This window comes from Pristis pectinata, chromosome 1, assembly GCF_009764475.1.
Source record: "Pristis pectinata isolate sPriPec2 chromosome 1, sPriPec2.1.pri, whole genome shotgun sequence".
NCBI lineage: Eukaryota > Metazoa > Chordata > Chondrichthyes > Rhinopristiformes > Pristidae > Pristis > Pristis pectinata.
Window position 1 is genome coordinate 145,433,523 of NC_067405.1, and position 12,893 is coordinate 145,446,415.

Consider the following 12,893-nt stretch of genomic DNA (forward strand, 5'->3'; position numbering starts at 1 on the left):
TATAATTTATGTTTAATTTATGTTTTTCTTGTGAATGCTGCTTATCTGATGCTCTGTGCCTGTGATGCTGCTGCAAATAAGTTTTTCATTGTACCTGTGCACACATGTACTTGTGCATATGACAATAAACTTGGCTTTGACATGGTACACTTCTCACATATGAGCATTGTTGCAGACAGGACAATTCAGTGCGTCACAAAATGAAGAAGCATTACCTCTGGACCTTCACACCTTTCCTCTTCATCCTCTTGATCTTCTCCCTCAGACACTTGAAGATCTCCATCTTTTGGTATTGAAGACTTTTCTTCCCAACGTCCATTGACATCTTGCAGTACATGCTGTTCCGGCAGTTCATTGTGAGGCACTGCAGGGTGTTCACTGGGGATACAAGTCTTTGCTCCAGCCATAAACTTGGACATCTCAGTTTCTTGGAAGGAAGTCAATGGCTGAACGATCTCTCTAGCTTCTGAAAGACTGGAATTATTCAAGGAGTCTACTCGATCAGAGTCAGGGGTGCATAAAATGTATTCAGACAAGGTTGGACTAAGTTCTTGCAGTGAAAATGTACGACTGAGCTCAGAAGAAGACTGATACGCTTCATCAGTAAGTAGTGATAATTCTTTGTCGGACTGAATCCCAGGAATAAATTCTTTTTCAGAAGTACCGGTAACTGAGAAAGCTTCAAGTACCTCGGACACAGGTACATTGTAATGAGGGTAATAAACAAGATTAAGTGGAATCACGGACACTTTTTCTTCATCCAAGAGAGCTGAGCCAATCCCCAAAGAGAACAACTCATTCTGTTGAGATGACGGCTTCTCATCTGTCTGCGTACACGACTCTGAAACGGTCCTATTCCGAGCCTCAGTTTGAAGATCTACAGGATGTAGAGACTGACCTTGAGAGTTATTGGAATCATAAAAGTGTGTGGCTTCTTTTTCTGAGGAAGTCTCCAAGGGGGAGTCGCATGGCCCTTTAACAGAAGGTTGTTCTGTTTCAACACTCGGTACAACCGTGAAAACGTCATTTGCTAAGACTGGTGAACCGTAATCATGGGAGACTGGGGAGGACGGCTCCTCCCCCAACACCAGTATTTTCTCACCCGTTGAAGACTTTCTCCTCACTGGACGCAGAAGTACATATATCTCCTCCATAGTCTCAGCGGCATCAGGGTTAAGCTGCAAGGATCTGTTCAGCAGATCCGAAGATGATGATTTGCTATCTTGATATAATATCTTTGAGTTATTGGCATCAGGAATGGATGAAGGAATTGGTTCTCCCTCGGTAGAACCATCCCCGATAACAAGGGAGCGATCATCTTCCTCGTGAAACGGTTGGTCATCAACCAACTCCTCTCTCCGCGAGGTGTGGACAGGTCCGTCGGAGCTCTGTGAAGCAGATGAGTTACTGGACAGTTCTCTTTCTTGGGTCTTATAGGAATCTTGTACACCTAGATTTGAAGATGTAGCAACAGGGTTCAAGTAAGAGTTGTCCAATGGAAATTCAAGGGTATCTTCTGCCAAATCGTTCTGTCAGAAAAACAAATAAGATGTATTAATCAGACACACATCCCCTAATCTTGTAGAAGCTCACAGTGATGGGTTGTCAGAGTCATTGAGTCAGAGATGAGTACGGCCAGTTCAAGGGTAGTAATCTCTCGATTGCTGCCTGTGCCACGTGCCAGTGAGGCTAAGAATAGGTTGATTTGGCAGATGAATGTGTGGCTGAGAAATTGGCGCAGGGAGCAGGGTTTCAGATTGTGGAGCTTTGGGATCCCTTATGGGGAAGGTATGACTTGTACAAAAGGGATGGGTTACACCTGAACTTGAGGGGGACCAATATCCTTGAGGGCAGGTTTGCTAGAACCGTTGCGGAAGGTTTACACTAGTTTGGCAGGGGGATGGGAACCCGAGTGATAGGTCAGAGGATGGGGCAGTTGGCGTACAGGTTGATGCAGTGTGTAGGGAGACTATGGGGAAGGATAGGCAGTTGATAGGGCAAAATTGCAGTCAGTTGGATGGGCTGAAGTGTGTCTACTTTAATGCAAGAAGTAGCAGGAACAAGGGTGATAAACTTAGAGCGTGGGTCAGTACATGGAACTACGATGTTGTGGCCATTACAGAGACTTGGCTGTCACAAGGCAGGAACTGCTGCTGGATGTTCCAGGGTTCAGAAGTTTTAAAAGGGACAAGGACGGAGGTAAAAGAGGTGGGGGAGTGGCTTTGCTGATCAGGTCCAGTGTCACAGCCGTAGAAAGGGAGGATGTCCTGGAGGGATCGTCTACTGAGTCAGTGTGGGTGGAAGTCAGAAACAGGAAGGGAGCAATCACTCTATTGGGAGTATTCTACAGACCCCCCAATAGCAACAGAGACACTGAGGATCAGATCGGGAGGCAGATTTTGGAGGGGTGCAAAAATAACAGGGTTGTTGTCATGGGTGATTTCAACTTCCCGAACATTGATTAGTGCAAAAGGTTTGGATGGGGCGGAATTTGTTAGGTGTGTCCAGGGAAGGATTCCTGACACAATGTGTAGACAAGCCGACTAGAGGAGAGACCATTCTGGACCTGGTACTAGGCAATGAGCCTGGTCAGGTGTCAGATCTCTCGGTGGGTGAGCATTTCGGAGACAGTGACCACAACTCCCTGACCTTCACCCTTGCCTTGGAAAGGAATAGGAGCAGACGGTATGGGAAAGTATTTAAGTTGGTGAGGGGGAATTCTGATGCTATTAGGCAGGAACTTGGCCTTCATTAGTCAGGGGATTGAGTTCAAGAGCCCTGAGGTGATGTTGCAGCTCTATGGAACTCTGTTCAGTTCTGCTCGCCTCACTATAGGAAGGATGTGGAAGCTTTAGAAAGGGTGCAGAGGACATCTACCAGGATACTACTTGGATTGCAGAGTGTGTCTTATGAGGATAGGTTGAGTGAGCTCGGGCTTTTCTCTTTGGAGAGAAGGAGGATGAGAGGTGACTTGATAGAGGTGCACAAGATAAGAAGCATAGATCGAGTGGACAGTCAGAGACTTTTTCCCAGGGTGAAAATGGCTAACACGAGGGGGCATAATTTTAAGGTGATTGGAGGAAGGTATAAGGGGGATGTCAGGGGTAAGTTATTTTACACAGACAGTGGTGGGTGTGTGGAATGTACTGCCGGCAGAGGTTGTGGGGGCAGATACATTAGGGACATTTAACAGACTCTTAGATAGACACATGAATGATAGAGAAATGGAGGGCTATGTGGGAGGGAAGGGTTAGGTAGATCTTAGAGCAAGATAAAATGTTGGCACAACACTGTGGGCCAAAGGGCCTGTACTGTGCTGTGATGTTCTATGTTCTAAGAACAGGCCCTTCAGCCCAAATTCATCCATGCCAACCAAGTTGCCCACCTAAGTTAGTCCCATTTGCCCACATTTGGCCCATATCCCTCTAAACCTTTCCTATCCCTGTACTTATCCAAGTGCCTCTTAAATGTTGTTAATGTACCTGCCTCAACCACTTCCTCCGGCAGCTCGTTCCACAAACCCACCACCTTCTGTGTGAAGAAGTTACTCCTCAGGTCCCTCTTAAATCTTTCCCCTCTCACCTTAAACCCCTACCCTCTAGTTCTTGGTTCCCTTTCCCTGGGAAAAAGACTGCATGCATTCACACATCTGTGCCGCTCATGATTTTATACACCTTTATAAGGTCACCCCTCAGTGTTCTACGCTCCAAGGAATAAAGACCTAGCCTGTCCAACCTCTCCCTATAACTCAGGCCCTCGATTACTGGCAATGGTAGCGTAACGCTATTACAGCGCCAGCGACCCGCATTCAATTCCGGCCGCTGTCTGTAAGGAGTTTGTACGTTCTCCCCGTGACTGCATGGGTTTCCTCCGGGTGCTCCGGTTTCCTCCCACATTCCAAAGACGTAAGGGTTAGGAAGTTGTGGGCGTGCTATGTTGGCGCCGGAAGCGTGGCGACACTTGCGGGCTGCCCCCAGAACACTCTACACAAAAGGTGCGTTTCACTGTGTGCTTCAATGTACATGCGACTAATAAATAACTTATCCTTTTTGCTGGAAGATGGAAGTATAACTTATTTGTGAGTGATGGTAGGTCTCTCGATAACCTTAATAACACCAGGCAGAGTGGTCATTTATCTGATCGAGTGGATGGCTCAATGGCGCAGCTGGTAAAGCTGCTGCCCCACAGCACCACAGACCCAGGTTCAGTCCCAGCCTCCGGCGCTGTCTATGTGGAGTTTGCACGTCCTCCCCTGTGACCATGTGGGTTTCCTCAGGTCATCCCAAAGACATGCGGGTCGGTGGGATAATTTGCCGCTGTAAATTGCCCCTAGTGTGTGGGTAAGTTATGGAATCCGGGGAGAGTTGCTGAGAATGTATTGAGCTGTTATTGTCACATGTACAGTGATACAGTGAAAAGTCTTTGTTTTGCGTGCCATCCAGACAGATCATTCCGTACATAAGATAGGATAAAAGATCATTCCATACACAAGTACACTGGCCTAATAAAAAGAAAAACAGGGTGCAGATACGGTCAAAAGAGGGATGGTAACGAATAGCCCAAATACTTTAAATGGATATCTCTACTGATCCCAAATGATAATCCTCCAGAGGCTGACTTCTCACCAATTTATACAAAAAGTGAACCTAGTTAAATCAGTGAACAAGTAAATTATTTTTCCGTCAGCCAAGCTTGCTCAGGGACAGCTGTGACCGCCACTGTTAGGTAGCCTGCTACTGATCACTGTAAACCACCTGGAGGGTTTGCACCTTGGGTAGTGACCACATTTTCACCGGGAACAACAGGGAAGAAAACTGAAGAAGTAGTGCAGGAAATGCAATGTGGCAATGCCAAACCGAGCTGGGCTTGTGTTATGGCAAGTCCCAACCACAAAAAAATGGGGGAAACCACGTTCATGGCGTTTCTAAATCCTTAATTTGCTTCATTTTGTCTTTTATCATCCAGGTTCGATGGTTGTTGGTCAAAGTCATCCAACTCTCAGAAACTGGTGGACGGAAGAACAGCTGCCAGTTCACCAGCAAAAGATGCTGAAAGATGAACCTCGTACCTCATCGATGTCTGGGTAGTGCTCCAGAAACTGTGACACATAGGTAGCGATGGACTGTTCCTCAGGACGTTCAACATCCACATCTGAAGGGAAAGAAAATGGTCATTGTGCTATATTGGGGCGTTGATGTGTTCAGCGAAGGGCAGAACCGTAATGAGAAAGGATACACGGGATGGCATTGTGGTCTAGTTACTGGACCTGTAATCCAGAGACACAAGTTCAAATCCCACCATGGCAGCGAGAGAATTTAAATTCTAAGTAAATCAAGAATTAAATTAATAAATCAGTAATGATGACTAGGAAATTACCAAATTGGTAAAAACACAGGGAACAGGCACGGTAGTGTAGCGGTTAGCGTAACGCTATTACAGCGCCAGCGACCCGGGTTCAATTCTGGCTGCTGTCTGTAAGGAGTTTGTACGTTCTCCCCGTGCCTGCGTGGGTTTCCTCCGGGTGCTCCGGTTTCCTCCCACATTCCAAAGACGTACGGGTTAGGAAGTTGTGGGCGTGCTATGTTGGCGACGGAAGCGTGGCGACACTTGCGGGCTGCCCCCAGAACACTCTCCGCAAAAAGATGCATTTCACTGTGTGTTTCAATGTACATGTGACTAATAAAGATCTTATCTCATCTTAAGAGTAGAACATGAGTATACTCTACCATTCACTAAGACCATGGTGATCAGATGACTTCAATTCTATTCTCCTAGCTGATCCTGTATCCCCTAAAAATCCACCTACCTCAGCCAAGATAGTACTCAGTGATTTAGTTTCTACAACTTTCTGGAGCTAAAGGGTTCAAAAAAAAAACATCATCTCGGTCTTAAGTGGGCAACTCCTCATCTGACCCAATGCCCCTTAGTTCCAGGTTGTGCCAAAAGAGCAAACATCCTTTCAGCAGCTCCCCCGTCAAGCTTCCTGAATATCTTGCATTCCAGTAGGATCATTTCTCATTCTCCCTGAAACTCCGCAGAGTACAGGCCCCACCTGCACAACTTCTCCTCAAGAGATCGTCTTCATCCTTGGTGCTAATTTAGTGAACCTTCCTCACACTGCCTCCAAGTAAGTAAATCCTTCCTTAAAAACAAAACAAACATGGCCTTCATTAGTCGGGGCATTGTGTTCAAGAGCCGCAAGGTGACATTGCAGCTCTATAGAGCTCTGGTTAGACCACACTTGGAGTATTGTGTTCAGTTCTGGTCGCCTCATTATAGGAAGGATGTGGAAGCTTTAGAGAGGGTGCAGAGGAGATTTACCAGGATGCTGCCTGGATTGGAGAGCATATCTAATGAGGATAGGTTGAGTGAGCTGGGGCTTTTCTCTTTGGAGAGGAGGAGGGTGAGAGATGATTTGATAGAGGTGTACAAGGTGAGAAGAGTCATAGATCGAGTGGACAGTCAGAGACTTTTTTCCAGGGCAACAATGGCTAACACAAGGGGACATAATTTTAAGTTGATTGGAGGAAAGTATAAGGGGGATGTCAGGGGCACGTATTTTTACACAGAGAGTTTTACACACACACTGCCGGCAGAGGTTGTGGGGGCAGATACATTAGAGACATTTAAGAGACTCGTAGACACATGAATGAAAGAGATATGGAGGGCTACGTGGGAGGGAAGGGTTAGATAGATCTTAGGATAAAATGTCAGCACAACATTGTGGGCTGAAGGGCCTGTACTATGCTGTAATGTTCTGTTCTATGTAATGCTTACCATTTAAGAGTTAAATGATCACAGGATTTGAGCCACGGCCAAAGTTGACACAGAAATTCTAAGAGTGACTCAGGAACAGGAAGGGAATGAAATCAGCACTAAAAAGTAAAACTACAGATCCGGAGATTGTTCAATGCACTCAGGTCAGGCAGCGTCTGGGGAGAGGGAAACCATTTTTATTTGAGATCTCCAACACCCGCAGTTGTTCAGATCTCCGATGAATTTTCCATTCCCTTCCTGTTCCTGACGTTGCTGTAATAATGTGGTTTTGATACCGTGCCCACAGATCACATCGTGTGATCATTTTACTTTTAAATTGTAACCACAGAACTATGGAACCTAATTACCATAGAATCACCACGTGATCCAGCAGGGAGTTAACATTTCAGGTCAGTGGCTTCCATCAGAAACAGGAAAAGTGAGAAATCAAACTGTTTTTATTTTAAGTTGCAACAAGAGAGGTGTAAGGAAGCAAGGGAGTGTGTGTGACAGAGTGCACATTGCCAGAGACTGCTGATATAGGCAGTGGTTACGATAAGAAGGGTGGGTTAGGCTTGTTAATTGTAACTGGTCTTTCTGGAAGAACTGTAAATGGGAGGACAGGAAAAGGTACAAAGCTGGAACTGGGAGAGACAGAACACTGCAGAGCTGAGTCCAGATGAAGGGCCTCAACCTGAAACATCGACTGCCCGTTTCCCTCCACAGACACTGCCTGACCCGCTGAGTTCCTTCAGCAGAATTCTTTTGCTCCAGATTCCAGGATCTGCACACTCTTATGTCTCCAGTTGTTGGAAATCTCCACTTTCCTGGATGAGTGCAGCTTCAACCACACTCAAGAAGCTCGACACCATACAGGACATAGTAGCACACTATGCAAGTAGCAAGGTAGCCTAACGACAGCTTTTACCCCACTGTGATAAGACGATCGAACGGTTCCCTCATACGATGAGATGGACTCTGACCTCATGATCTACCTTGTTGTGACCCTGCACCTTATTGCACTGCACTTCCTCTGTAGCTGTGACACTTTACTCTGTAGTGTTATTATTTTCACCCATTCTACCTCAATGCACTCTGTACTAACCCAATGTCACTGCACTGTGTAATGAATTGACCTGTACAATTGATAGGCAAGACAAGTTTTTCACTGTACCTCGGTACAAGTGACAATAATAAACCAATACCGATACACTTGATAGGCACCCCATCAACATCCATTCACTCACTCCACCACCGACACACAGCAACAGCAGTTTGTACCGACTACGGGATGCACTGCAGCAACTCACCAAGACTCCTTAGACCTTCCAAACCCACCACCTTTACCAGCCAGAGGGACAAGGGAAGCAAAAGCACGGAGAACACCACCCCCTGGAAGTTGCCTCCGAGCCACACCCCGTCCTGACTTGGAAATATATCGCCGTCGCTGGGTCAAAGTCCTGGAACTCCCTCCCGAACAGCACTGTGGGTGTACCCAGACCTCAGGGACTGCAGCGGTTCAAGAAGGCAGCTCATCACCACTTTCTCAAGGGCAACTAGGGATGGGCAATTAAATGCTGGCTCAGCCTACATTCTTTGTGTCTAACCCCAGGAGTGTGTGATGGGACAGTGTAGAGGGAGCTTCACTCTGTGTCTGACCCCGGGAGTGTGTGGTGGGACAGTGTAGAGGGAGCTTCACTCTGTGTCTAACCCTGGGAGTGTGTTATGGGACAGTGAGAGGGAGCTTCACTCTGTGTCTAACTCTGGGTGTGTGTGACGGGACAGTGTAGAGGGAGCTTCACTCTGTGTCTGACCCCGGGAGTGTGTGATGGGACAGTGTAGAGGGAGCTTCACTCTGTGTCTGACCCCGGGAGTGTGTGATGGGACAGTGTAGAGGGAGCTTCACTCTGTGCTTCTGACCCCGGGAGTGTGTGTGATGGGACAGTGTAGAGGGAGCTTCACTCTGTGTCTGACCCTGGGAGTGTGTGATGGGGACGGTGCTAGAGGGAGCTTCACTCTGTGTCTGGACCTGGGAGTGGGTTATGGGGCAGTGAGAGGGAGCTTCACTCGTGTCTAACTCTGGGAGTGTGTTAGGGGCAGTGAGAGGGAGCTTCACTCTGTGTCTACTCTTGGAGTGTGTGACGGGACAGTGTAGAGGAGCTTCACTCTGTGTATGACCCTTGGCCTTGTGTGATGGGACAGTGTAGAGGGAGCTTCACCCTGAGTCTAACCCAACCTGTACTCGCTGTGGTGTGACCCTGACCTCCATTTTCAGCACCAACCCTGCAGACAAACCTTCCACCCAAACACACAAATTAATTTCACAGAACAAAAGCGTGAAGAGAAATCCTGACCTACCTTCTGGCTCAAGGAGTGGTGGGATCTCCAGGCTGTCCTCCGCTATCTTGAAAGCATCTTCAAGATTTACCCGGCTTGGTCTCTCCAGGGCTGTCTTCATGTCCACTAAGCTGGGCTTGATGGCCTTGATGAGAGCCAGAAAGGCAATTCCACTCCGCCAACTGCTTCCAAAGTCCTGCACAGCTACACCGTACCTGCATATCGCAAGACGTACAGCCGTTTACAAAGCGTATAGAGCACTACAGCACAGGAACAGGCCCTTCAGCCCACCACATCTGCGCCAAACACAATGCCAAATTAAACATTCCTTCTGCCTACACATGGACCATACCGCTCCATTCTCCGCATGCTCGTGTGTCTAGCAGCCTCTTAAACACTTATTGTATCTGCCTCCACCACCACCCCTGGCAGCCCGTTCCAGGCAGGCACAGTAGTGTAGCGGTTAGCGTAATGTTATTACGGCGCCGGCGACCCGGGTTCAATTCCGCTGCTGTCTGTAAGGAGTTTGTACGTTCTCCCCGTGTCTGCGTGGGTTTCCTCGGGGTGCTCTGGTTTTCTCCCACATTCCAAAGACATATGGGTTAGGAAGTTGTGGTCATGCTATGTTGGCGCCGGAAGCGTGGCGACACTTGCGGGCTGCCCCCAGAACACTCTACGTAAAAGGTGCATTTCACTGTGTGTTTCGATGTACATGTGACTAATAAAGATCTAATCTTATCTTATCTTACCCACAACTCTCTGTATAAGATTAACACTTGCCCCGCACATCTCCTTTAAACTTTCCCCCCCCTCAGCCTTAAATGCATGTCCTCTAGTATAAGACATTTCCACCCTGGGAAAAAGGTTCTGACTGTCTACCCTATCTCTGCCTCTCATGATCTTATAAACTTCTGTCAGGTCTCCCCTCAGCCTCCGATGCTCCAGAGAAAACAACCCAAGTTTGTTCAATCTCTCCTTAAGCATATAGAGTCATAGAGCAATACAGCACGGATACAGGCCCTTCAGCCCAACCAGTCCATGCTGACCACAGTGCCCATCCAGCCAGTCCCAATTTCCTGCGTTCAGCCCATATCCCTCCAAGCCCCGGCCCTCCATGTACCTATCCAAGTACTTCTTAAATGATACTGTTGTACCTGCCTCACCCACTTCCTCTGGCAGCTCGTTCCATACACTCAGCACCCTCTGCATGAGAAAGTTGCCCCTCAGGTCCCTTTTAAATCTTTCCCTCTCACCCTAAACCCATGCCCCCTAGTTTTGGACTCCTCTACCCTGGGGAAAAGACTGTTACCGTCCACCTTATCTATGCCTCTCATAATTTTAAACACTTCTATAAGGTCTCCCCTCATTCTCCTAATTTTCAAGGAATAAAAATCTAGCCTGGCCAACCTCTCCCTATAACTCAGGCCCTCGAGTCCTGGCAACATCCTCGTAAATGTCTTCTGCACTCTTCCTAGTTTAACCACATCTTTTCTATAACAGGGCGACCAAAACTGTTCACAGTACTCCAAGTGCGGCCTCACCAACGACTTATACAACTGCAACATAATGTCCCAACTCCTATACTCAGCGCCCTGACTGATGAAGGCCAATGTGCCAAACACCTTTCTCACAACAGTGTCTACGTGTGACGCCGCTTTCAATGAGGTATGTACCTGTACTCCAAGGTCCTTCTGTTCCATGACACTCCCTAGTGCCTTACCGTTCATAATATAAGCCCTCCGCTAGTTTGACTTTCATAGCCTCTAATCTAGGCAGCATCCTGGTAAACCTCCTGAAGGAATGGAAAAGCAGACGGAGACACATCTAGAGTGGCAGAGGACCAAGACAGAAGGTAGACGGCAGAGAACGGAGGTAAGGGTGGAAGGTAGGAGAAGCTTACTTTGCAGTTGTCCTCTGCACCCACTTCAGCAGTGCTTTAATAACCTTTCTCTGGTCCTTGTATGGACCCATGGGAACCGTCTCCTGAGGAGAAGCAGGGTGTTCTGTCAGGTCATTCTCACTCCCGTTGTGTAAGGAAGACAGGCTGGAGGTTGGGGAGAAGATCTTCAGGTGACCAGCTGCTTCCTTTATCTGCAGATGCAGAAAGAAGACCTGTTAGCTCCTGAGAAACATAACAGAAAGGAGGTGAAAAAAATCAGAAAAAACTGCAAATGCTGCAAATCTGAATCAAAAACAGAAAATTTTGGAAACACTCAGCAGGCCAGGCAGTGTCGAGGGAAAGAGGAACCATTAATGCTTCAGGACAACGCAGATCTGAGTCCTCAACCTGAAACGTGAACTGTTTCTCTCCCCACAGATGCTGCCTGACCTGCTGAGTGTTCCCAGCCTTTTATGCTTTTGCAACAGAAAAGGGGTGATAGTGGGGATGGTGGTGGGGGGGGGGGGGGGTGACTTAATCCCAGTTGGCCAGTTAGAAACAGGTTGATTGGAGAGTTGAAAAAAGTTCACGGGGCTTAACCATGGTTGTGTGAACAGCTGGAATTGCTGGATCCCATAGATCAGATCCCAGGGACTCCGAACTTAGGAAGATCACTAGAGGCTTTCCTTATCCAGATCTTTCATCGAAAGCCCTCCATGGACTCTGTCTACACTTCTCGCTGCCTCAGTAAAGCAGCCAGCATAATCAAAGACCCCACCCACCCCAGACATTCTCTCTTCTCTCCTCTCCCATCGGGCAGAAGATACAAAAGCCTGAAAGCACGTACCACCAGGCTCAAGGACAGCTTCTATCTCGCTGTTATAAAACTATTGAACGGTCCCCAAGTACGATAAAATGGACTCTTGACCTCACAATCTACCTCGTTATGGCCTTGCATTTTATTGTCTGCCTGCACTGCACTTTCTTTGTAACTGTAACACTTTATTCTGCATTCTGTTATTGTTTTCCCTTGTACTACCTCAATGCACTGTGTAATGAATTGATCAGTACAAACGGTACACAAGACAAGTTTTTCACTGTATCTCGGTACATGTGGCAATAATAAACCAATTTCAATTCCAATTATGTTACTGAAACTGTATGTCGGCACACAGTCAGGCAACTACTGCCTTGTCAGGGGCCTCACAATAGGGAGGGGAAGAGTTGGGCTGAATGGCCTGTTTCCCTGCTGTATGGTTTTTATGACAACCAGATTTTCCATGCCAGGTTTCATCAGAGGCCGTGTGTGACAGTGGGAGACTTTCGTCCAGTCATATAATCCTGACTGCAGAACACAGAACAGCTGCTGTAAGGAGAATTAGCAGTGTAGAGCAAAATTCCAGCCTTTGAAACTTACAGAAAGGTGTGAAAACTGGTGAGAGAAGAAACACGCTAATCTTGGGCTGACACAGACTGGTGGGAAGGAAGGAGATAGTCATCGCTTGGATGAGTGCAGCTTCAACCACACTCAAGAAGCCCGACGCCATAAAGAACATAGCAGCCCACTTGACAGGCACCCCATCCACACCCACTCACTCACTCCACCACCGACACACAGCAGCAGCAGTTTGTACCATCTACAGGAGGCACTGCAGCAACTCACCAAGACTCCTCAGACAGCACCTTCCAAACCCACCACCTCTACCAGCTAGAAGTTCAAGGTCAGCAAAAGCACGGGGAACACCACCCCCTGGGAGTTGCCCTCCGAGACACACCCCATCCTGACTTGGAAATATATCGCCGTTCCTTCACCGTCGCTGGGTCAAAATCCTGGAACCCTCCTGGAACCCTCCTGAACAGCACTGTGGGTGTACCCCCACCTCAGGGACTGGAGTGGTTCAAGAAGGCAGCTCACCACCTG

The 12,893-nt window shown here is 47.7% G+C and overlaps 1 protein-coding gene across 2 annotated transcripts in view; it reads right to left on the minus strand.

The window, feature by feature from the left end:
• LOC127578741 (uncharacterized) overlaps window positions 1-12,893 on the minus strand; it is an 88,809-nt gene that overhangs the window by 25,901 nt on the left and 50,015 nt on the right. For both annotated transcript variants that reach the window (XM_052031190.1, XM_052031273.1), the window contains exons 6-9: window positions 10,994-11,184; window positions 9,115-9,308; window positions 5,069-5,151; window positions 216-1,529 (exon numbers count right to left, since the gene is read on the minus strand). In XM_052031190.1, the coding sequence (XP_051887150.1) occupies window positions 216-1,529; window positions 5,069-5,151; window positions 9,115-9,308; window positions 10,994-11,184 (1,782 nt within the window). The remainder of the gene's footprint in view (window positions 1-215; window positions 1,530-5,068; window positions 5,152-9,114; window positions 9,309-10,993; window positions 11,185-12,893) is intronic.